This window comes from Pelophylax lessonae, assembly GCF_965119305.1.
Source record: "Pelophylax lessonae genome assembly, chromosome: 4".
Lineage (NCBI taxonomy): Eukaryota > Metazoa > Chordata > Amphibia > Anura > Ranidae > Pelophylax > Pelophylax lessonae.
In genome coordinates, this window is record NC_138771.1 from 102,528,699 (window position 1) to 102,551,730 (window position 23,032).

General features: G+C 40.0%; 1 protein-coding gene across 1 annotated transcript in view; it reads left to right on the top strand.

Annotated features, from left to right (window-relative positions):
* Positions 1–23,032, top strand: part of LIPC (lipase C, hepatic type) — a gene marked incomplete at its 3' end in the record, with an annotated part of 190,570 nt that overhangs the window by 143,161 nt on the left and 24,377 nt on the right. The window contains exons 4-5 of the mRNA XM_082253487.1: positions 1,879–2,072; positions 15,728–15,907. Coding sequence (XP_082109613.1) covers positions 1,879–2,072; positions 15,728–15,907 — 374 coding nt within the window. The remainder of the gene's footprint in view (positions 1–1,878; positions 2,073–15,727; positions 15,908–23,032) is intronic.

The window sequence follows — 23,032 nt, forward strand, 5'->3', positions numbered from 1 at the left end:
TGTAATTTATTTTACGTCTTGGGTCATAACACCTCAGTCTTTTAGTAAGCACAGTATTTAGTCTTTAACTTTAGTTCTTTAGTCTTTAACTTTTCATTTTGCCAAGCATAACTGTTTTATGCAGACTGACACAGAAATTCAAGGCATATTTTCTTGGTATACTTTAAAGGTTTTGGGTAATATTTAAAAGTTTGCAGAATGATACATAGCCCACCCTGTAACTGTTCAATCCTGTCTGACTTATGTCAGCTGGGCAGAGTCTCAAGATAATTGATCAAAAGTTGATTTATTAGGAATGTGTCCTTAACATTAATAGAGAAAATAAGATATTGCAGATGTGCAATGTTTCTTTTAACTTGAAAGGACACTTTTTTCTGCCTGTTTAATTAGCCAAATACTGTGTATGGGCAGCACTAAAGGCTCCTGTATTATAGTCTAGACAAGTAGTAAATAAAGTTACCAAGCGACACTTAGGCCCCTTTCACACCCGTTTTTCAGGCAGATCTGAACGGATGACCAATGCATCTCTATGGGGCATCGGATGTCAACGGAGACATGTCCGCTGACATCCGATCCGATGCATCAAATCTCAACGGATGGAAACCCTATTTTCCATCCTTCCAGCGGATCGGATCAGATGGGATCAGATGAGAGCAAACAGACGGTCCGTTCTCATCCGATTCCCCCATAGAGAACAGTGGGTAACTGAGAGCTTTGGCTCCGCACACAGCTGCCATCCGCCTGCTCAGCAGGGGATCGGCGGATCGATCCCTCGCTGAGAAAAACGGAGTCCGTCAACGGACTCTACAGCGTGAAAGGGGCCTTAAAGTAAGGTAAATTAAAAACTTCCTTTATCTTCCCTGACTGAGCCAAATCCACCTTTATTTTTGTCTCACACACTCCCTTCCCAGACACTGCAGATCACAGTCCAGGGTTTCAGCAACAGAGGCAATGTTGTCAGTCCAGAAAGCAATGGACAGTATTAGATGTGCCCGGGTGCTGATTGATGAGCTTGTGAATCAGCAGGGACAATGCCAAGAGCCGCAATCCCTGCACAGCACACAGTCTACATGAGAGCAGTACTTCCGCTGTGAATTCAGGAGCAGTGCAGCATCGTTTCCACACCATCACAGGAAGATGCAGTAGGTTAAAGTGTAACTCCACTTTTGTGGGGGGAAAAAAAAAACAAATAAAGAAAAAACAATATAGCGTATACAATTGCGACACAAATCATATTGTAATTGAATGTTATTAAAACATTTTCCTTTTCAAACTGCAGCTGTTGTAATTTTCTGAAAATGCAATGCAATATGACTACCTGGAGCTGTTCTGTACACAGAATGTATACTGACCACACCCCAGAATCCTAATTATCTGCTTGTGTGATTGGCTCACCAATTTTCCCAGAAGTCTGCCTAAGATACAAGTCAGATTTCTGGCATCCCCTGCAAAAAAAAATTCATTTTTGGTGAGATACTCCCAATAAGAACACATCTAAAGGGATGCAGGCCCAGCAGCTTCCCTCATTAGAGCCCTGCAGCTGCCACGGCTGATAGATAATTATGAAACCACTCCCATTTGACCCACTTAGCACAGAGGCACTGAGACACAAAGAATGATTTCTTAAGAATAACAAATGTAGAAATTTGCAACAAAGTTTGTTAAAATCCTTGCAATGTACAGAGATCACCAAGAGGGGAATGTTTTTTTCTCACCAAAAGTGGAGTTACGCTTTAACTTCACTGGCTCGAACCGGTATTAGAAGGGACTTTGCAGAGGGACTAGGGGAGAACTGGAGGTGTAGATGCACTTATAATAAGGCACAATGCGAAGTCATAGTTCCACTGTAATGGAAATGTTTTGTTTGATGTTTTGTAGGATATAAGGAGGAACTTCGAAGAGCTTTGCAAAGTCAAAGGGACCCACGCAATGTACAGACCAAGTTCCTATTATACAATGAAGAAGGAGACCAAAAAAATACGTGTCAGATTGTTACACTTCAGTCAGAAACTCTGGAGAAATGTGGCTTTAATGCTTCCTTTCCTCTCGTTATGATAATTCATGGATGGTCGGTAAGTATTTCGAACTACATCTATACTATTACTTAAAGCTGAACTCAAGGCACATCAACTTGTATTTATCCACTTGCTGACCTCCCCACATATATATACTGATTGATCGCAGCTCTCCTGCGTGAAATCACAGGGCGACACAGCAGGAGCAAATCACCAGATCAAGTGGATCGGATTTCCGCCAGGACCTGCTAATCGTTCCCAAGAGAGGCAGATCGTCATTCTGCTTGTAGGGGAGACAGAGATTTTGTGTTTCTGCTAAGCAGGAACACAGATCTCTGTCTTCTCAAACCAAAGCACGACCCCCTCTCGCAGTTAGAAAGCACTCCCTAGGAGCATATTTAACCCTTTGACTGCCCCTGATGTTAATCCCTTCCCTGCCCATGTCATTAGTGCAATGACAGTGCATATTTTGTAGCACTTTTTACCACAAACATGTAGCAGAATACATATTAGGCTAAACTGATGAAGAAATTAGATTTTTTTACATTTTTTTTATTGTATATGTTTTATGACAGAACGTAAAAAAATGTTTTTTTATTTCAAAATTGTTGTTTTTTTGTTTTTTTTGTTTATAGCGCAAAAAAAAATAAAAACAATCACAGAGGGGATCAAATACCACCATAAGAAATCTCTATTTGTGGGGGGGGGAAAAAGGACATCGATTTTATTTGGGTACAGTGTTGCACGACCGCACAATTGTCAGTTAAATTTACACAATTCACAAAAAATGGCCTGGTCATGAAGGGGGTAAACCTTTACCTTTACCACAAAAGTTATAAATTCATTTTGTTTACATTTGAAAACTGAGATATCACCTTGTAAAATAAGTGGAGACATTAGCACGATTGTGCATAGCCTGTGCACAGAGCAAAGCTGTGGGAGGGATGAAGGACATCCCAATATAGGTTTCCTGCAGAAAACTCCAGGGGGGTGCATGAGCAGTCACCTGGCCCAATGAGAGAGCAGCAGGGACTGCTCTTTATGAAAAGAAGTGTGGGAGTTGTTTCATGCTAGATTACTGCACATATTTGAAAGAAATTCACAAAGGGTACCAAGATTCAAGTAAGAATACAAACACCTCTTGGAATAAGACGATATATGTTTACCCTGGAGTTCAGCTTTAATGCTGAGCTCCATACAGGAATAAAAGCAACACTTTTTTTTTAAATGCGACTAGTGCAAGTAGCTGGATTTGTCCTAATAACATTTTTCAATAATCCCCTGTAAAACACTTCAACTGGAAAAAGGAAGACTGCCATTAAGAACCAGTAAGGGTATGCTACATGACACATGTGCTGGCAGTGAGGATGCTGATAGGAAGCATCAGTACACTTTCTTGGTCCCCCTGCAGACACCATCACTAGTAACGGAGACATGGGACTTCTGACACCTGCTGGCATAGGAGTGATATCCAACTGGTTTATATACTTGTATGGACAATGCTTTATTTACCACTAATGCAAAGTTTCTTTGAATTGGAATATGAGACATTTGGGTATTTGTATGCATACATGGATATGGTCCTAGCAAGTGAGAATGTCAGGATTTAGTTACCAACCTGGTAGTACATAGATGTAACATCTAGTTCAAGGAATACATACTTATGTCAACAAACTTGGCATTTGCCTGGGCATTGATATTTCATAATGCACACTTGCATTTGGGAGGTATGGTCGCTATCCGGGCTGGTATTTAACCAGGTTACTGGGTCAGGCCTAGAACTCACATTACCAACTAATCAAAATAATGTCCACTTCACGTATCCAAGACTAAGTCCCGGTTTAAACATATGCGATGCGGGAACCCTGCGAATCCACTGCTGGTTCCCACATCGCATTCAACTCGCAGGCAGTTCACACTGCCATATGCAAATCACTGGGGGTGTCACTCACACAATTTGAATAATCTATATTAGTGCAGAATTTTCCATTATCAAATCACTGGGAGTGTCAATACAAAGTTAACGACACCCCCAGATCAGTTTGCATATCGTAGTGCAAACTGTCAGTTCGGACATGAATCAGATTGCATAGGTGTGAACAGCCATGCAATCCAATTCTGGTGCGGACCAAAAAAAGGGTCCTGTGTGAGTTGTGTCCAAATCCGATGCAAATTCGGCCATACAATCTGTATGGCTGAATTTGCATCGCACAGACATCACATGTAATTTTTAGAGCAGTGCACTGCGAATCACATGCGATGTCTGTCATCGCATACATGTGAACCGGCGCTCATTCATGAACTTGGATTGTTAATTTCTGGTAAAGATTAAAATATTATATTGTTCATTCATATTTGAATTCATTTGCAAATTATTACCGAAACTGACATTAGAATGTGTCCATCTTGTATTGTGGATTTATACTGTATAGCGCCAACAGTTTGCACAGCATTTTACGATAAGTATATGTGTATATATATATATATATATATATATATAAAGGGAGACAGTATAGTTACAATGCAAGTTCATAAGATCTTACAATCTATTAGGGCAGGGCAAGTGGTACAAAAGGTAATAACTGTGAGAGAGGAGCTGATGGAAGTATTCAATGAATTCAAATTTCAAATGTTTTTTGATTTTCATTATTTTTGTGTGTTTTTTTGTGAAATAAAGAAATGTGTTACATATAGTGGGTATAGAAAAGAATTAGCCCCCTTTAAAAAAAAAAAAATCCGGGGACATCCCTGATACTATACATCCATACCCTATTTAAATGTACACCCCCGGATTACTTATAAACACCCTGTATTGCACTATATAAGTTTACGAATGTATGCTGAAATAATTTCTGTTGTGTTTTAATTATTTCAATAAAGCACCTTTTTGTGTTAAAAAAAAAAAAAAATCATATTTTGTTGCTTTACAGCCTGAAATTAAGTTTTTGTTTTATCCAGCTGTATTTGCTTAGTGCAGCTTATAACATCCAAGTGAAAGATATAACATCAACATGTCAGAAAAAAATTTAAAAAATCTAAAACAGAATCACTGAGTTGGAAAAAGGATCATCCCCCTCCTAAAAATGACTTGTAAACTCAATCAGGTATAGGTAATCAAAACAAAACCAAAGAAAATTCCCAGCTCAACTTACCGACCAGCCTGTAACCAACCAACGTATCCTGTCTAACAGTATGCATTAAAAACAGGGGTTTCATTTTCACACATTTGCAAATACATGCATAAGCTACAGAGCCCCGTCAAGGCACCCCGGTCATTTTTGTAGTCCTAACTCCAAATGTTGAGAGCCTCCACAGTGGAAGCACATGCATTATAATAGATAGGCAGAGGGAAGGTAAGCCTGGAGGGAGCCCACCCCTCCTTAATGGCACATGGGCACACTGGACACCCAACACTATGGCAGCAAACGTGTCCAGTGCGTTCCCTCATCAATATTCCAACATTCCAAACAAATGACCACCGCCCTCACCTATAGCTGACCTTTGCAGTAAGGAGCACATAGAAGGGCAAAGCTGGCCATTTATTTGTACTGTTGAAATATTGGTGAGGGGACGCACTGGACACCTTTGCTGTCATTGAGCTATGTGCTCATGTGGCTTGTCTGAGAATGTTTCAAGAAAAAAGCCACTTCTCAAGAAAGGTCACATGCAAACACAACTGAGCTTTGCCAAAACACACCTTGAATATTCTGAGGCCATATGGAAAAAGATGTTCTGGTCAAATAAGACTAAAAATAAATTATTTGGCCTCAAGACCAAACGATATGTCTATCAATACAATACAACTCACCATCCAAATAACAGCATTCCTTCAGTAAAACATAGAGGGGGTAATATCCTGTTTTGGAGGAAAATACAGTCAGATTCTTGAGAAAAATCTGCTGCCCTCTGCCAGAAAGTTTACAATGGGAAAAAATGTTCACCTTCCAACATGACAATGACCCAAAGCACACAGCAAAAATGACCACACAGTGGTTGAAGGAGAAAAGGGTGAATATCCTTGCATAGCTTAGAGCCCAGAATTTTTTTTTTTAAATTTGTTTATTCATTTTTCAAAAATACAAATCCATAAATAGCCATACAAATACAATTTACAATCTTTCCCTGTTTTTTTTTTCCCTTCCCTCCCCTCTTCCCCCCATCTCCCTCTCCCTCCCTCGGAATCTCTCTAGTTTTCCTCCTCTTCTCCCTCTCTCAATCTAGTACATTCCCTTGTTTTCTTGAACTCACTCCATTCTTCCCAGATATTTACCCAGTCCCCTGAATCATCCTCTCCATCAATTCTTAAATATTCCATAGTTCTTATTTTTTCTACCCTTTTGATCCAATCTCCAACCATCGGGGCATCTTCCTTCCGCCAGTATAGAGGAATCAGACCTTTTGCCGCATTCATAAAATGTGGGATCAATGTTGTTTTATAGTGTTTTATTGAACTCTTAGTGCCGTGAAATAAACAAAACCATGACTCTTCCAGGACTTCCATACTTGAGATCTTTTTTATTTGGGCTATTATTTACTTCCAATACTTTTTTATTTTCAGACATTCCCACCATATATGTGTCATTGTACCTACTTCCTTGCATCCCCTCCAGCAATATTTTGATTCCCCCCTCTGATAATTGTGTATTTTATCTGGGGTATTATACCATCTTTAAATGCATTTATAATTCATTTCTGCAGTATTCATATCGACTGCAGAATTGTGTATCAACCTCATACTTTTTTCTAAAGGAAAGTCCTCACCCTGTGGTCCTAGTTCCCTTACCCATTTATCTATGAATGGCGGTACTGCCGGGGCCATCGCTGTCACCAAAATTTTTAATATATTTGATATGCTTTTGTTTCCCCTTCAGAGGCGCATATTTGCTCAAAAGGCAGTAACTCTTTTTTTTTTATTTTAATGAAAGTGGCAATGAAGCCACAAAATGTTTCAACTGGCAGTATCGCCATTCATCTATTTTCCATTTTTTTTGCTGCAACTCCTCTCTAGTGCAAATTTTTCCCCTATCTAAAATATCCTTTAATCGTGTATCGTCCTCTTTTATCCAATTTCCATATATCTTTCCTTGTCCTGGCAGAAAGAAATCCGTGTCTCTCAGAGGGATCAATGGTGAATTATGTTTCCATTTTTCTTTTTTGTGATTAAGATCCCAAATTTTAAGTGCCTGACGTGTAACTATATCTGTCTGTGTATTTAGATTTCTATAATGTGGAGAAATCCATATGGTTTTTCCTCAATGTGTTTTACTTAAAGTGCATTCTATTTTTACCCAACTTTTATCACTTTTTCCCTTTCCCCATTCTATAACCCGTGAAAGTAATGTCGCGTGATAATATTTTTTAAAGTCCGGAACCGCTAGTCCTCCCTGTTTTTTACCTTTCGTTTAATACTGCGTAATGTATTCTTGTTTTTTCTTTTTTCCATATAAATCTTGTTATTAAAGATTTTAGGGTCTTAAAATATGTTTGGGGGATTGGTATAGGTAACATTTGATATTTATAGGTAATTTTTGGAAGGATTGACATTTTTATGATGTTTATTCTTCCTATCCATGACAAAGCCCTAGTTGTCAGTTTATTTAATTCTATCCTTATTTCATTTAACAGTGGGATATAATTCATTCTTTACAATTTCTCTGGTGACACTGTTAATTTTACTCCTAGGTAATTTAATTCAGATTTTTTACATACAAAGGGTAATTCCTGTTTTAAGGCTCCTTCAAATTAAAATTTTTAAATTTGATAACTCCCCGTAATTTTTCATAATTTTCATCAAGTTTGGTAAAGATATTCTAGGGTTGGAGATGTATAGCAAAACGTCGTCAGCAAAGGCGGCGACCCTATGCTCCACATCCCCAACTTTTGCTCCTCTCACATCCGGACTCCCCCTAATTGTTGCCAGGAGGGGTTCCAGCGAGAGAACAAACAATATCAGCGAGAGGGGACACCCCTGCCTCGTTCCATTATACATTTTAAATGGTTCTGAGTAGGTCCCATTTATTTTTACTCTGGCAGTTGGTTGGCTATATAATGTTTTATCCACATCGTCATCCTTCTCCCAATTCCTAATTCTTCCAGGGTTCATAGCATAAATTCCCAGTTGACTCTGTTGAATGCTTTTTCGGCATCTATTGACAGTATCAACCCTTGGGATTCACTCCTAGCCATCTGCTGCATCAAAAGAATTGTCCTTACTCCATTATCCCTGCCCAGTCTCCCAGGGATAAAGCCCACCTGGTCGTTGTTGACCCATTCCGTCGTCAGTTTTTTTATCCTTGTTGCTAATACTTTTGTAAAGAGTTTTACATCTGCATTTAAGAGCGAGATGGGTCTATAGCTAGAGCACATTATAGCATCTTTTTTCTTCTTTTAGTATAACAGTAATAGAGGCCAAAAGGGCATCTTTGCTCATCTCATACTGTTGCCCCAATCCATTTTTATATCCTTTCAATTTGGGTATCAACAGATCTTTATACCTTTTATAGTAGTTCACTGTAAACCCATCTGGCCCCGGACTTTTTCCTGATGTTGTGGTTTTTAAAGCTATCCCAACTTCCTCCTCCGAAATCGGGGCTTCCAGCTGTTCTAATTTTTCGATCTGGACCTTGGGGAGCTTTGCCTCTCTCAAATGAGAAATAATCTTCTCAGCTCTATTCTCTCCATTTTCCTTCTTATTACCCCTTTCTACCTCATATAACCTTCCTTAATACTCTTGAAACACTTTCGCGATTTCGGTCATTGAGTGTGCTATTTCTCCACTTTTACCCCTTATCTTCTCAATAAAGTTAATCGCTTTCTTTTTTTTAAGATCCTCGCCAGATTTTTCCCCATCTTGTTGCTCCACTGGTATCTTTCCTTAACTATTCTATTGACCACCTGCCTGTTCTCTTGCTCCGACAACTCTTTTAGTTCGTCTCTCTTCATTACAAATTCATGATGTATTTCTCCATCCTGCAATCTTTTATGGCTTTGCTCTAGTTCATGGTTCTCTTTAATTAACCTATTTTTATTTGCAATTTTCTCCTTTTTCCTTTGTGTGCCTTTGGATTTTAGAATTCTCCAAATATACGCTTTATGTGTCTCCCAGAGGATATCTTTTGGGGTCCCTTCTGTCTCATTTAATTGGAAGTACAATTCCAGTTCTTTTTTTATTTCTTCTCCCCAGTTTTTATCTCTTATTAGCTCCTCATTTATTCTCCATGGGCTTATTTTAGATTGTCCCCCTGATATTTTCAATCTCATACTGACTGGGGCATGGTCTGACCAGGTTTTAATCCCAATTTTCACCTCCATCACTGATTCTATCAGTCTATGTTTGATCATCGTATAGTCGATCCTTGAATACGTCCCATGCACAGGGGACCAAAATGTATAATCCCGTTCTTTTGGGTGTAACACTCTCCATATGTCCGACAATTGGCATTGATATAGTTTCCTTTTTATCATCCTCAGGTGTGTTATTTTGCTCCTATGTGCACGTGACGTACTATCCTTCTCTGGGTCTAGGACGGTGTTAAAATCCCCCGCCATTATTACGTATCCATTTTTATATTCCATTAACTTCCCAATTATCTTCCCTAGGTAACTCAATGGTTTATCAGTTGGGCAATATAATATACATTGTCCAGAGTGACCTCTCTATCAAACAGTTTCCCCTTCAAAAAAAGGAATCTCCCTTCCGGGTCCGTCATCCTTTCTTCCAAGGTGAATCTGACTCCCCCGGCTAGTCCAATGGCCACTCCTTTTGATTTTTTTAGTTATAGAATCTGCATAGAACCATACGGGGTATTCTTTAGCATATAACCTAGTATTGGATGAGTGCATAATATGGGTCTCCTGTAGGAATACTATATCTGCCCTCATGTATTTAACTTCCCTTAACATTTTCTGTCTTTTTTCCGGTCAGTGTAAGATCCTGGTACTTTCAGTACCTTTCTAGCCTCTTAATTCCGCATTGCGTTCCACCATTCAGGTAGGTGGAACGCATATAGCTGCATGTCTCTTTAACATCTGATGACGTCATCACTAGGCGCCGCTCTGAGCGGCTATTTCAACCGACGCTGTGCACTCACAAGGTGTTCGTGCAACCGCTCGTTATACATCCCTGTCTGACGCTGCCGAATCCTCCAGCTATCTTCCTATACCTGGATTGACCGGAGCCTCGCTACCTGATCCTTTACCTCGCTACCTGATCCTTTACCTCGCTTACCAGCTAGTGATAAGTACCCCGCAGGGGATCCCTTCCTATCAAGTCACATGCTATCTATTCTTGCATACTAAGAACTGTTGCTAAACTCTAGGATATATGCACTACAATATCTATCACCTGCATCGTTACCTAGATTGCTAGCTCTTGAGCCTACTACCACCTGTAACTTATATCCTTGCATTAACTTAGCATCTCCTGTACACTTCATCTGCTATCCCCTACCACCTGTTACTTGTACATGGTTGCTAACCCTCCTGCATACTATCTATCACCATCTGCTATCGCTCCTGCAACATTACTACCTGAGTGCCTATCATTAATTGCTATCACTACTCAAGCCTATTCCTTCAGTATATCACCTCAATACTATTGCATAGATATCTATCACTCCAGCAACATCTTATCTGAGTTTTTGTGTATGTGCATACTGAAGTGGGCTGAGCCACTATGATGAGTCAGGAGAGTTGGATAAGGTGATTCAACACATCTCTACAAGACTACTGAGTGGAAATTCTGCAGCTGCAAATCCAGTTCACTAAATCAAACCCCAGAGCGTTACAGTGAGTTACAAAATGTAATACTGTCATCTAGCTACAGACCAGGTCCTCCTTCTTCCACCTCCTATACTATACCTCTGTAATATAGCCCAAAGGCTGGGACAGCTAAGAGAGGTCATGTTCTCCCATGTCAGAAGTGGTAAAGGAGGTATCCACCTAAGAAACCAAGAGAAATTCTTTTCCCCCTCTCCCTCCCCTCCCCCTTCTCTCCCCCCCTCTCCCCCCTCTTCCCATATCCCTCTTTTCTTCAGCATTGGAAAGACTGGGTTTCTGGCCCCTATCTCTTTGGGACCAACTGGCTAATATCTCCCTTCCCCCTTCAATCAGCTATCCTCCCTGGGGTTGGGCTCTGACCCTGACCGTCGGACCTCCCCGCTCCCTCTAAGTGGTGCGGGGTCGGCGAGCTGCTCGATCTCCCAGGGTCCATCCGTTCTCCTGCTAACCCTCTTCTCTCTCTCCACCCCTGCCCTCCCCCATTCACTCCCATCCCCTCCATACCCCCCCCCCCAGTCAGAACCAAAACATCAGTTTCTAGATTTCTTCTTGGTATTTAAACTCTTCTTGGTCATTAAATGCCACTCATCTACTTCTTCTTCTTCTTCCGTTCCATTTCTACCCAAGTCTGTCCATCCCGGGATCTCTAATAAAGGTATTTCCAGTCTCTCACAGAACTCCTACAATTCTTCCGGAAATCTTAGTTTAACTATCATCACATCTTTTCGGGCTCCAAAGCATGCTGGGTACCCCCAAAAGTATTGAATGTTTTGTTGTTTCATTAAGTCAACCAGTGGTTTCAATGTCCGTTTCCTTGCTAAAGTCTCTTGTGAAAGATCTGCGAACACCTGTAGATCTATGTCCTTATATTTTAAAGGGGGTCTATTTTTCATTTTTTCCCAAATTGTTGCTCTTACTTCATACTTATGGAACCTGACAATGACATCCCTTGTTGTATCTTTTGGTAGATTCTGTAGCTTCCTGATCCTATGAGCTCTTTCAATTTCTATTTTGTCTGTTATCTCTCTTCCTAAAAGGGGATTAAACACTGTTTCGATCATTTCTTCCAGTTTTTCTTCCTTCCCAGTCTCAGGCAGGCCCCAAATTCTTAGATTTTTTCTTATTTCTCTATTTTCTTGATCTTCTAATTTTCTAATTTATATAAGATGTTTCTTTGTACTACCTGTGTTTTCTTCATTTGATCTCAAAGTGATTTCATCTCTTTTCCATGTCTATCTGTTTTTCCTTCTGTTCCTCTACTCTTATCAGGATTTGCCCTAAGTCTCCATATAAGGTTGCCATCTCTATTTTAATAGACTGCTCCAATTTTGCAAACATCTCCCGCATTTCAGATTTTGTAGGCAGTTGGTCTTTAACTCTGTAGTCTTCTTCTCCTCCTACCTCAGAGTCTCTGTCTATCTGCACACTATCTTTTGAAAGATTGGGGCTCTCCTCCCATTTGTCCCCAATGTTTTCTGATTTCGGGTCTTTTTATTGCTCTCCACATCTTGCTTTAGTTTAGTTCCTGCCTGTCTTTCTCCGTTTACATTTTCCCCTGTTACATCTGACGTCATATATTTTTTAATAGTCCCTGGGCTTGCGCTTATTTTAACAGATTTTTCTCCACTATCTTTTGCTGTTTTATTTTTCATTTTAAGTTTACTTTACTTTCTTCTGCGCACTGCCGCTGATTTTAATTTTACTTGGGAATATGTACCAGTGTTTATTTATTCAGGCTTCATTGTCCAATGTTTATAGGGCACTAAATTACAACTGCATTAGTAAACTCCTGCTTATTTTGTCATTAAGTGCGCCAATATTCTGATATAGGACTCTTCTCCTTCGTTAACTTAGGGCAAGGATAAAGATATTCCACAGAGGAAAAAAAAAAAGATGTCTTCCAATCATCCCATTTAGAGACACCTGAAGCCCAGAAATGAATGCCTTTTTTATTTTAAATTCAGCGCTCAATAACCTCCTCTTCACCCCTGTCCAGTTTCACTTTACTTAAGCAAATCTATCTTCTCTTCAGATTAGATCAGGGGCAAAATTCAGGATTTAATACCAATCAACAAGTTTGTTAAACTTTATGGGGGGGGGTTTCCCCTCTCACCTCCTCCAGTCCTCATACTGTCCGTCCGACCAGCCCGGTGGCTGCTTTTCTCACTCCTGCTCCTTCTCTCCAGGCTCAAACAAACCAGTACGCTGGTCCCCCTCCTTGCTCCGCTCCGTACCACTGTGCGGCGGGTATACCGTGCGAGCCGGTCCGGGTTCCTCGTTGTGAGGACGCTATGCTCCCAGGTGCCGAGCTCCGGGCTCACGTTGCCTCCCGGCGTCTCGCGATATTTCCACCAGGTCTCCTCTCTAGCTCTGGCTTCAGGGACTTGGAGCTTGGAGCCGCCGGCCTTGGGTCTTTCCAGATGCCGTCCTAAGCGTCTGTTGTCTAATGTCCGGTGAGTGCGGGGCTGGGGCTAGGGCGGCTTAGCATGGGGGGTAGATGGCTCGGCCACACATCGCCGAGGGAGGGAGGGAGGAAGGCTCTTTTTTTCAGCCCGGAACAAAAATTGAGCAGGTATGCAAAGAAGAGTGGGCAAAGATTGCAAAGTCTAGATGTGCAAAGTTAGTAGAGAACTATCCCAACAGACTAAAGGCTTTAATTAAAGCAAAAGGTGGTTCAAGAAAACACTGACACATGGGAGTGATCCTTTTTCCAACTTAGTGATTCTGTTTTAGATTTTTTTTTTTTGCTTCTGACATGTTGGTGTTATATCTTTCACTTGGATGTTATAAGTTGCACTTAGTTAAATACAAACCAAAAATGTATCTATACAAGAGGCTAAACAAAATGTGTCTGTCTTCAGTTCAAGCTGCAAAGCAAGAAAATGTGAATATTATTTTAAAGGGGGTGATTCTTTTTTATACCCACTGTATATATACTAACTGAAAATCCTATTTAATTCATTCTTAAATATTAAAGCAAACTTACCCAACCATTCATGCCCCCATGCTTTATTTTGTTGAGAAGTCACTTTGGAGAACAACCCCCCTAGCATTTCTAGCTGTGGCTATTTAAGCAAGGGCAAATGATTCATGTAGCATTTACTTCCTAGAATCCATCTGCCCTTAGCTCATGCATGCGGGAAAGGGGGTGTGCTTAGCTGATAAAACCCCTCCTCCAGATAAAAGAGATGAAACGCAAAAACGCATTTATATAAAATGTGGCTACAACATTTGCCAAATAAAAAAAGCCATAAATTGGCCAAAGGGTAAAAAAAAAGGTGTCTTAAAAAATAAAATTAAAGTGGATGATAAATAGGGTAGGAAGATGAAAATTGGGAGGGATCCATGATGGGATAAGGATGATATGAAGGTGGGGTCAGGCATGGAGGTGGTGTGGATTGGTGGAATGAAGAAGGGGGACATGCCACACTAGCAGATTAAAGCATGTGTGGGCCGTGAGTTTCCCAAGAAGCACATATAATCTATGGCAGAATGTAAAGCCCCGTACACATGTACTGATCGTCGGCCGAACGATCGGCCGTCTTTTGTCCAGGGCTGTCGTGTCTGTTGAAAACTGCAAAAGACTGCACACGAATTTTGTCGGCCAACAACAGCCGACTGCAGAAGTGATGTCATGTGATGGTTAACTTTCCTTGTCTTTTTTCTTTTCTGAGCATGCCCAGTCTTGCTAATCTGCTGTCTGTCGGCCGAAATCTGTACTGACTGGCGAACAATCGGCCGTTCTGGTGTTGGCCAGCAAAAATTTTAATGCCTGCACAACAGATTCTGTTTCTGCCGAAAATGCGCTGTCGTCTGTCGGAAGCATCATACTAACAAGCCTACAATCGGCCGATCGGTAGTCGGCCGAATATTTACGGCCGACAATCGGTACGTGTGTACGGGGCTAAACTCAGGTCGTGTAAAACAACATTCTTTCTTCTCTCTTACCTAATATCCCTAAGTAGCTCAATTATTCTCTTTTCCACTTGTGTGGTTATCTCTTGCCTCAGCTCATGGTAAAATGTGAAAAAAAAATTGTATAAATTAAAAAAAAAAAAAATTGTTTTTAGAAAAAAATATTTAAAAAATTTGAAAAAAGGACATTTTTTTATCCAAAAATGTAAAATGTAAAAAAAAATGTAAACAATACAAAAATGCTAAACATTGTTCTAAAATTAATAAAAAGATATATTTAAAAAACACACGGTCACAACCCCTTCCCCCAGCAAAAAATAAATGAAATAATTTACGCTCTAGATGCCCTGAACTCCCTCAGGAACCAAGATTCACAGCCATAGTGTGTTGCCTGATTGTGCTTGGGGCTCCATTCCGCTGTGCTTCCATTTCTTTATTTAGATCTGTACGCATGTGGTTGGTTACACAGGGACTTCCACCGTGTCTGGAGGATGTCAACTAAAAAAAGCACAAAAGAAGGGGACATAAGCATACATACTACAAAAAATGTACGTAAACATAAAATCATGCTGACATATGCACTTAACTTGACACTTCCTCTGGCTGTGCATAAGACTATCCCAAATCTTCTTGCAATCTCTCAGATAATTAGCCTTGGGGCTCATTTGCAATAAATGCAAATACATGCCATATGCTTCATTATGAACTGCAGGCAAAATTCATTCATGTCAGCATGTAGAATGTATATATGCAAAGAATCTAAATGTTTTTTCCTGCTGAAAAATCAATTAAGTATCAAGAAAATTGTAATAGTAACACCGTATATCACTTTTGCCGTCTACACATATAATCCAAAATATTTATGTCACATAATAGAATACATCTAGACAGCACAACATTAAAACTCGAGTTTATAATATGTATGGTGCAAAAAAAAATGTTTATATATATGTTATGTTTATACTATATTTATATATAAATAATATATATAATTTATTAATATGTTCTAACAATTTTAGATTGATGGTTACTTGGAACCCTGGATCCCAAAGATGGCAGCTACATTTAAGTCAAGTAAAAAGCAAATTAATGTAATCATTGCTAACTGGCTAACCTCTGCCCATGTACACTATGCAGTTGCTGTGCAAAATACTCGATTTATTGGTCTAGAGATAGCTGAATTTCTGGAATGGCTTGAGGTAAGATTTTTTTTATAGCAACAGTAAAAAAGAAATCCAATAATTGATTTTGGGCGGATTGCTGTGAGCATATTGTAAAAGACAGTAGCTTCAGTTATGTTTTGAAGCTTAGCTTTGTCATATAGTGTATAGTGACACGCATTTCTTTTTTTTTTATAGACTTTGAGAATAGTGTATATAAAATGTCAGGTCTATGTGACTATATAGAATGTTAATAATCTCTCCCATATATATTCCCCATCTTTTAAATCTTACAGTCCTGGGAAGCAATAAAATGTATTGAAATAAAGGCTATTTTTGAGACAAGGTTTATTCTTGCTGGAGATACTGATTTTCTTTATTTAACATGTCTGGGATGACTAAACCACATTCTTAAGAGTGTGTCTTACGTATAACTAAATGGAGTGGAGAGGGATTAGAATACCTGTCCACCTGTTTTTACTGCTGTATGAGCCCCCATTAGGGACATTCAACCTGTTTATTTGCCTTATTTACCATTATCATCAAATGTGAAAGTAAAAAAAAAAAAAATGTTGGGTTGTCCTCACCACAGTAATAGAGGGGAAATCCCTGGGGGGCATGTATCCCCTACCTTATGCTGCAGAAATTATAATGTATAAAATATTAAAATAAGAACACTAACAACTGACTACCAGTTGTTTGCCCTCTTTGAAAAACGTATTTTGAATCCTTAATGTCCCCTTGTACTTTTAATTGAAGTTATATAAATAAAGTCAAAGTGCAATCAAACAGTAAGGGGTCTATTGTAAACTTTTTCACACAAGAGTTACACAACATTCATCCCGAATTAACACTTCTTTTTTTTTTTTTTTTTTTTAAATAAATCAAATTAGGATGCAACAAGCCCTTGCAACTGGCAGCACTGGGGAGGATCCACACACGAGATCTTAAGTACAAAAATATCTCTACGAAGATCAATTGTTGTTAATTATAGCAACCACTCATTTTCCCCTTTCAGTTCTCCTAGTGCTCAGACATACCCTGTTCTAAGTTTTGATGGATTGAAAAGCAACTATTGCTTATTTTATCTGCTGTGCCACCTATTGGTGCACTTTACTTCTATAATCATATAATGTAGATGTTCACTATAAAAAAAAAATACAAAATGTGGATGCAGCGCCTCAAAAATGAATTGTAAAGCATATAAAGCCAAGTCCAAACAATAAAGCTGAAATTCTGGTATTGTATCAAATATTGTGACAAATGCAAAGCAATGACACCAGTGCTGATGCAGCAATTTTCCTTAGGAGTGCTTCAGTGACCTCCAACTATGAGGGAATAAAGCTCACAGAGAGCCAGAGAAAGATTCCAATAGTGTATGACCCCTTAATAACTTCCCAATGGACGAAACACGTTGGTGGGAGATTTTGGTGCTAACGTCATTCCATTGCTCGATTCCAGGTCGAAAGCAGCTTCTAGATGTGAGTTTATCGATTCACTGTCCGGTATCTGTTATACACTTGTTTTAACAATGAATACTACACTATTGGAATCTTTCCCTTGCTCTCATAGTTGAAGGCTTTCTAAAGAAGAAGTGCTTGGAGTCTCTATGCTGCAGTGTTCCCTGTTTGATCATCATGCTGTTTGGGGCATTTATGCTGCTGTGATGGCAGCTAATCCCTTTGCTGATTCTGCAATTTACTTGTTGGTGGTGGGAGAAAGCACGCCTAAAAAGAATTGCTTTATCAGCACTGGTGTCATTGCTTTGCATTTGTCACAATATTGGACACTGTGTCAGTATTTCAGCTTTTTTTGTCTGAACATGCAGTATTCATTTATTTATTTATTTATTTTTATCTCATTAATTTTTTTCATTCTCATTCATTTTTTTTTTATCTATTTTATTTTTGAGGCACTGCACCTTTATTTTGTATATTTTCACAAAAGCACAGACATACTGCTTCTTGGTGTAAGCAGCCTTACTAGGAATATTTTTTTACAGTGCAGATATCATTTGCTACCTATAAAAAAAAAAAAATAGTTTGTGAATTTTTGGATTTAAAGAGGAAGTAAAGTGCTGCTTTTTTTTTTTTTTCTAAACTGCAAAAGTAAAGGCACAATGTGTAAAGCCCCGTACACACGCACCGATCGTCGGCCGAACGATCGGCCGTCTTTTGTCCAGGGCTGTCGTGTCTGTTGAAAACTGCAAAAGACTGCACATGAATTTTGTCGGCCAACAACAGCCGACTGCAGAAGTGATGTCATGTGATGGTAAACTTTCCTTGTCTTTTTTCTTTTCTGAGCATGCCCAGTCTTGTTAATCTGCTGTCTGTCGGCCGAAATCTGTACTGACTGGCGAACAATCGGCCGTTCTGGTGACGGCCAACAAAAATTTTAATGCCTGCACGACAGATTCTGTTCGACCGAAAATGCGCTGTCGGCTGTTGGAAGCATCATACTAACAAGCCTACAATCGACCGATCATTCGGCGGCCGAATATTTACGGCCGACAATCGCTACGTGTGTACGGGGCTTTAGTATGCATTGCATACTAGCACATTATGTGAAACTTACCTGCAAATAAAGCCCTCGTTGTCACCGCTGGAGGCCGCATCCATCATCACCCGTTTTCCTTCCAGGTCCACGGACTTTGGCTGTGCGACTGGCCAAAGCCCCGTGACCTCACTCCCATGCATGTGCACAGAAGCTGCTGGTTACGGCACAGGGCTCTGAAGAAACGGCACATTTTGGAGATATTTACAGTACCTATAGGTAAGCCTTATTATAGACTTACCTATAGGTACAAACAATCAATAGAAGTTTACTTCCACTTTAAGTCCAAGGGTGAACAGAAATAGGACAGGGGTCATTGTGCTGTTTACATGTGGACAGTAAGAGCTGAGAGTTACTCCATGTTAATACACATACTGTATTGTCTGGGCTTGTATGTGTATATTCAAGAATCAGTGGGGGGTTCACTAAAGGTGCATGGCGCAATATCTGGTGCAGCTGTGCATAGTAACCAATCAGTCTCTAGGTTTTATAGTCAAAGCTTAATTGAAGAAGCGGAAGTTAGAAGCTGATTGGCTACTATGCACAGCTGCACCAGATTCTGAGTGCTCCAGTTTTAGTCAATCCCCCCCCCCTCCCCCATTGTGCTTAGTTCTACATTTATAAGGAAGGTGAGCTATGGGAGACCAATAGCAAAATAAGCATGAGCCTAGTAGTAAATAGACACAATATCCCTGTCAACGACTTGAATATGTTCAAGAGATAGATGCAGGCATTGATGGAAATGAAATGTGACAGCGGAATACTTTGTTCTTTGGAGCCCAGACAGAGCACTATATTTCTTTTCTCCTGAGCTGCTATGCACCTGCCAGATTTTACTCTTCTGCTCTTATTTTTATGGCATTGTTAAGCAGTAGTTCAGCAGTTGTACAATCAGACTCAAGATGTTCAGCAAAGTTTAACTATTCTGTTCTCCGTGATAGTTCCAGCACAAACATTTGCATTGTAAAATATAACAGCGATATTTATTTACCTTAGCTTCTGCTTTCTCATTTATATTGGTGGCCTGACATATCTGGCAGCTGAAAAGCAGTTTGTTCACAGAAGGATTCATAAATACAAGAAAATGTTTTTCTTTATACCATGCATGTGCTATGTGGAATGAGGATGGAGTGATTTTCCCCACCTCCAGCCACAAATAAAATGACTAGATTTAGTGACTGCTACAGCACTGCAAGAATGAAAAAGTACTCTTCGGTGGAAGCCTTGTGCTTTGCTGCCAAAGGCAAAGGTGAAAGCACATCCCACCACTAACATATTGAAAGCACATCCCACCACTAACATATTGAATTATGTTAAACTTATCCATATGCTTATATAATGGGAATGATTTAATATAAAAGGAAATTTGGGATGTTGCCAATAGTTCATAACGGTGTTCATTTTGATATCAAATTTTGATTCAGATTTAGTTTTAGTCTTAAGCCTCATACACACGCAATGATTATCGGCCGACCGATCGGCCGTCTTTTGTCCAGTGTTGTTGTGTTGGTTGAAATGTGCTCTAGACTGCACACAAATTTTCTCGGCCAACAAAAACCAACTTCAGAAGTGATGTCATGTGCTGGTTAACTTTCCGTGTGTTTTTTCTTCTCTGAGCATGCCCAGTCTTGCTCATCAGATTTTTGTCTGCCGAAATCTGTACTGACTGACGGAAAATCGGCCGTTCTGTTGACTGCCAACAAAAATTTTATAGCCTGCACACCAGATTTTGTTCGGCCGAAAAGTCGCAGTCGGTTGTCGAAAGCATCATACTAACAAGCCGAAAATCGGCCGATCGGACGTTGCCCGAAAATTCACGGCCAACTATCGATGCGTGTGTACAAGGCATTCGTCTTTTGACGAAAATGCCGTTTTAGTTTTAGTCATATTTTAGTTATCTGAATTGTTTTTGTTTTTGTTGTATTTTAGTCAAATAAAATCTAATGGGTTTAGTTACATTGCAATGCATTTTTTAAGCATTTCTCTAGAATTGCCAAACTCATTATATGCTTCTGGAGTAACAATCTAATAACATGTATTATTTTTGTTATTAAGGTTTGAACATGCACTACTGACATAGATTTAGCCCTTGTGATATATAATGTCTTTATAAATAAATCCAAGTTTCATAAGCAAAAAAATATATTGCTTTTTGAAAAACAGAAGTGCCACTTTAGACTAAGTTCACATATATGCGAATCTGATGCATTTTGAACCACATCTGATTCACATAACATGTGAACCAGAGTTTCTTGCAATGGAGCAGGTTTACACATATCTGGGGCAGCTGCAGTCTGTTTTTTTTTTTTTTTTTTTTTGTAATCTATTTGGTTTTAAACATGAAAAACAAAACCGAAAGTAGTATAGCAGATATGAACATCATTCCCCCTAAGTCAAAGCATTTCTAAAGCAACAAACAACAGTTTGACATACAGTGTCTCACAAAAGTAAGTACACTCCTCACATTTTTGTAAATATTTTATTATATCTTTTCATGTGACAACACTGAAGAAATGACACTTTGCTACAATGTAAAGTAGTGAGTGTACAGCTTGTATAACAGTGTAAATTTGCTGTACCCTCAAAATAACCCAACACACATACATTAATGTCTAAATTGCTGGCAACAAAAGTGAGTACACCCCAAAGTAAAAATGTCCAAATTGGGCCCAAATAGCCATTTTCCTTCCCCAGTGTCATGTGACTCAATAGTGTTACAAGGTTTCGGGTGTGAATGGGGAGCAGGTGTGTTAAATTTGGTGTTATCGCTCTCACTCTCTCATACTGGTCACTGGAAGTTCATCATGGCACCTCATGGCAAAGAACTTTGAGGATCTGAAAAAAAGAATGCTTGTTCTACATAATGATGGCCTAGGCTATAAGATGATTGCCAAGACCCTGAGCTGCAGCATGGTGGCCAAGACCATACAGCGGTTTAACAGGAGAGGTTCCACTCAGAACAGGCCTCGCGCACTTGCTCAGCGTCATATCCAGAGGTTGTCTTTGGGAAATAGACGTATCTGCCAGCATTGCTGCAAAGGTTAAAGGGTTGGGGGGTCAGCCTGTAAGTGCTCAGACCATACGCAGCAGGCTGCACCAAAAGGGTCTGCATGGCTGTCGTCCCAGAAGGAAGCCTCTTCTAAAGATGATGCACAAGAAAGCCCACAAACAGTTTGCTGACCAAGATAAACTTATTTAGTTCAGATGGTGTAAAGCATGTGTGGCGGCAACTAGGTGAGGAGTACAAAGACAAGTGTGTCTTGCCTACAGTCAAGCATGGTGATGGGAGTGTCATGGTCTGGGGCTGCATGAGTGCTGCCGGAACTAAGGAGCTACAGTTCATTGAGGGAACCATGAATGCCAACATGTACTGTGACATACTGAAGCAGAGCATGATCCCCTCCCTTCAGGGACTGGGCTGCATGGCAGTATTCCAACATGATAACGACCCCAAGCACACCTCCAAGACGACCACTGCTTTGCTAAAGAAGCTGAGGTGATTGGACTGGCCAAGCATGTCTTAAGACCTAAACCCTATTGAGCAGCTGTGGGGCATCCTCAAATAGAAGGTGGAGGAGCGCAAGGTCTCTAACATCCACCAGCTCTGTGATGTCTTCATGGAGGAGTGGAAGAGGACTCCAGTGGAAACCTGTGAAGCTCTGGTGAACTCCATGCCCAAGTGGGTTAAGGCAGTGCTGGAAATTAATAGTGACCACACAAAATATTGACACTTTGGGCCCAATTTTGACATTTTCACTGAGGGGTGTACTCACTTTTGTTGCCAGTGGTTTAGACATTATGACATTTAGACAGCAAATTTACACTGTTATACAAGCTGTACGCTCACTATTTTACATTGTAGCAAAGTGTCATTTCTTCAGTGTTGTCACATGAAAAGATATAATAAAATATTTACAAAAATGTGATGGGTGTGCTCACTTTTGTGAGATACTGTATATAGGGCTGAAATCCACATATGCGGGTGCTAACCTTAACGCTCTAATACCGCAATGAGGTATGACTAGTCCACCTGGTCAAACGCCTTCTCAGCTTCAGTAGACAGGATGAGTTATGGCAAAGGGGTCTGACAAGTGTGAGCCCAGTGAATCAACTGAATGGCCCTAAGGCAGTTGTCCCTAGCCTCTCTACCATGTATAATGCTTGTCTGATCTGGGTGAATCACCGATGGGAGAAGATACTTCAACCTATTTGCAATGATTTTTGCGAATATTTTCAGGTTTGTGTTCAGCGTAGAGATAGGGCAGTAACTCTGAGGAAGAGTATGGTCCTTACCATCTTTCGGAAGTACTGTGATATGGGCTTGTAAAGCCTCAGGAGGAATCAAAGTACCATTTGCAATCGAGTTGAAGTATCTGCACATCGGGGATAGAAGAGATGGTAAAAATGTAGCGTAATAGGCTTTGGCGTATCCGTCAGGGCCAGGGCTCTTACCATTTGGCAATGATTTGACTAAAACTTCCACCTCCGTATGGGTGATAGGAGATTCTAGGGTCAAAAACGGTAGTCCCACAGATGTTAAGTATTTGTGAATGTGTTCCAGCTTAAAGGCCCGGGCCTCTGAGGAAAAAGAGGCATCCAGGTTGTATAAAT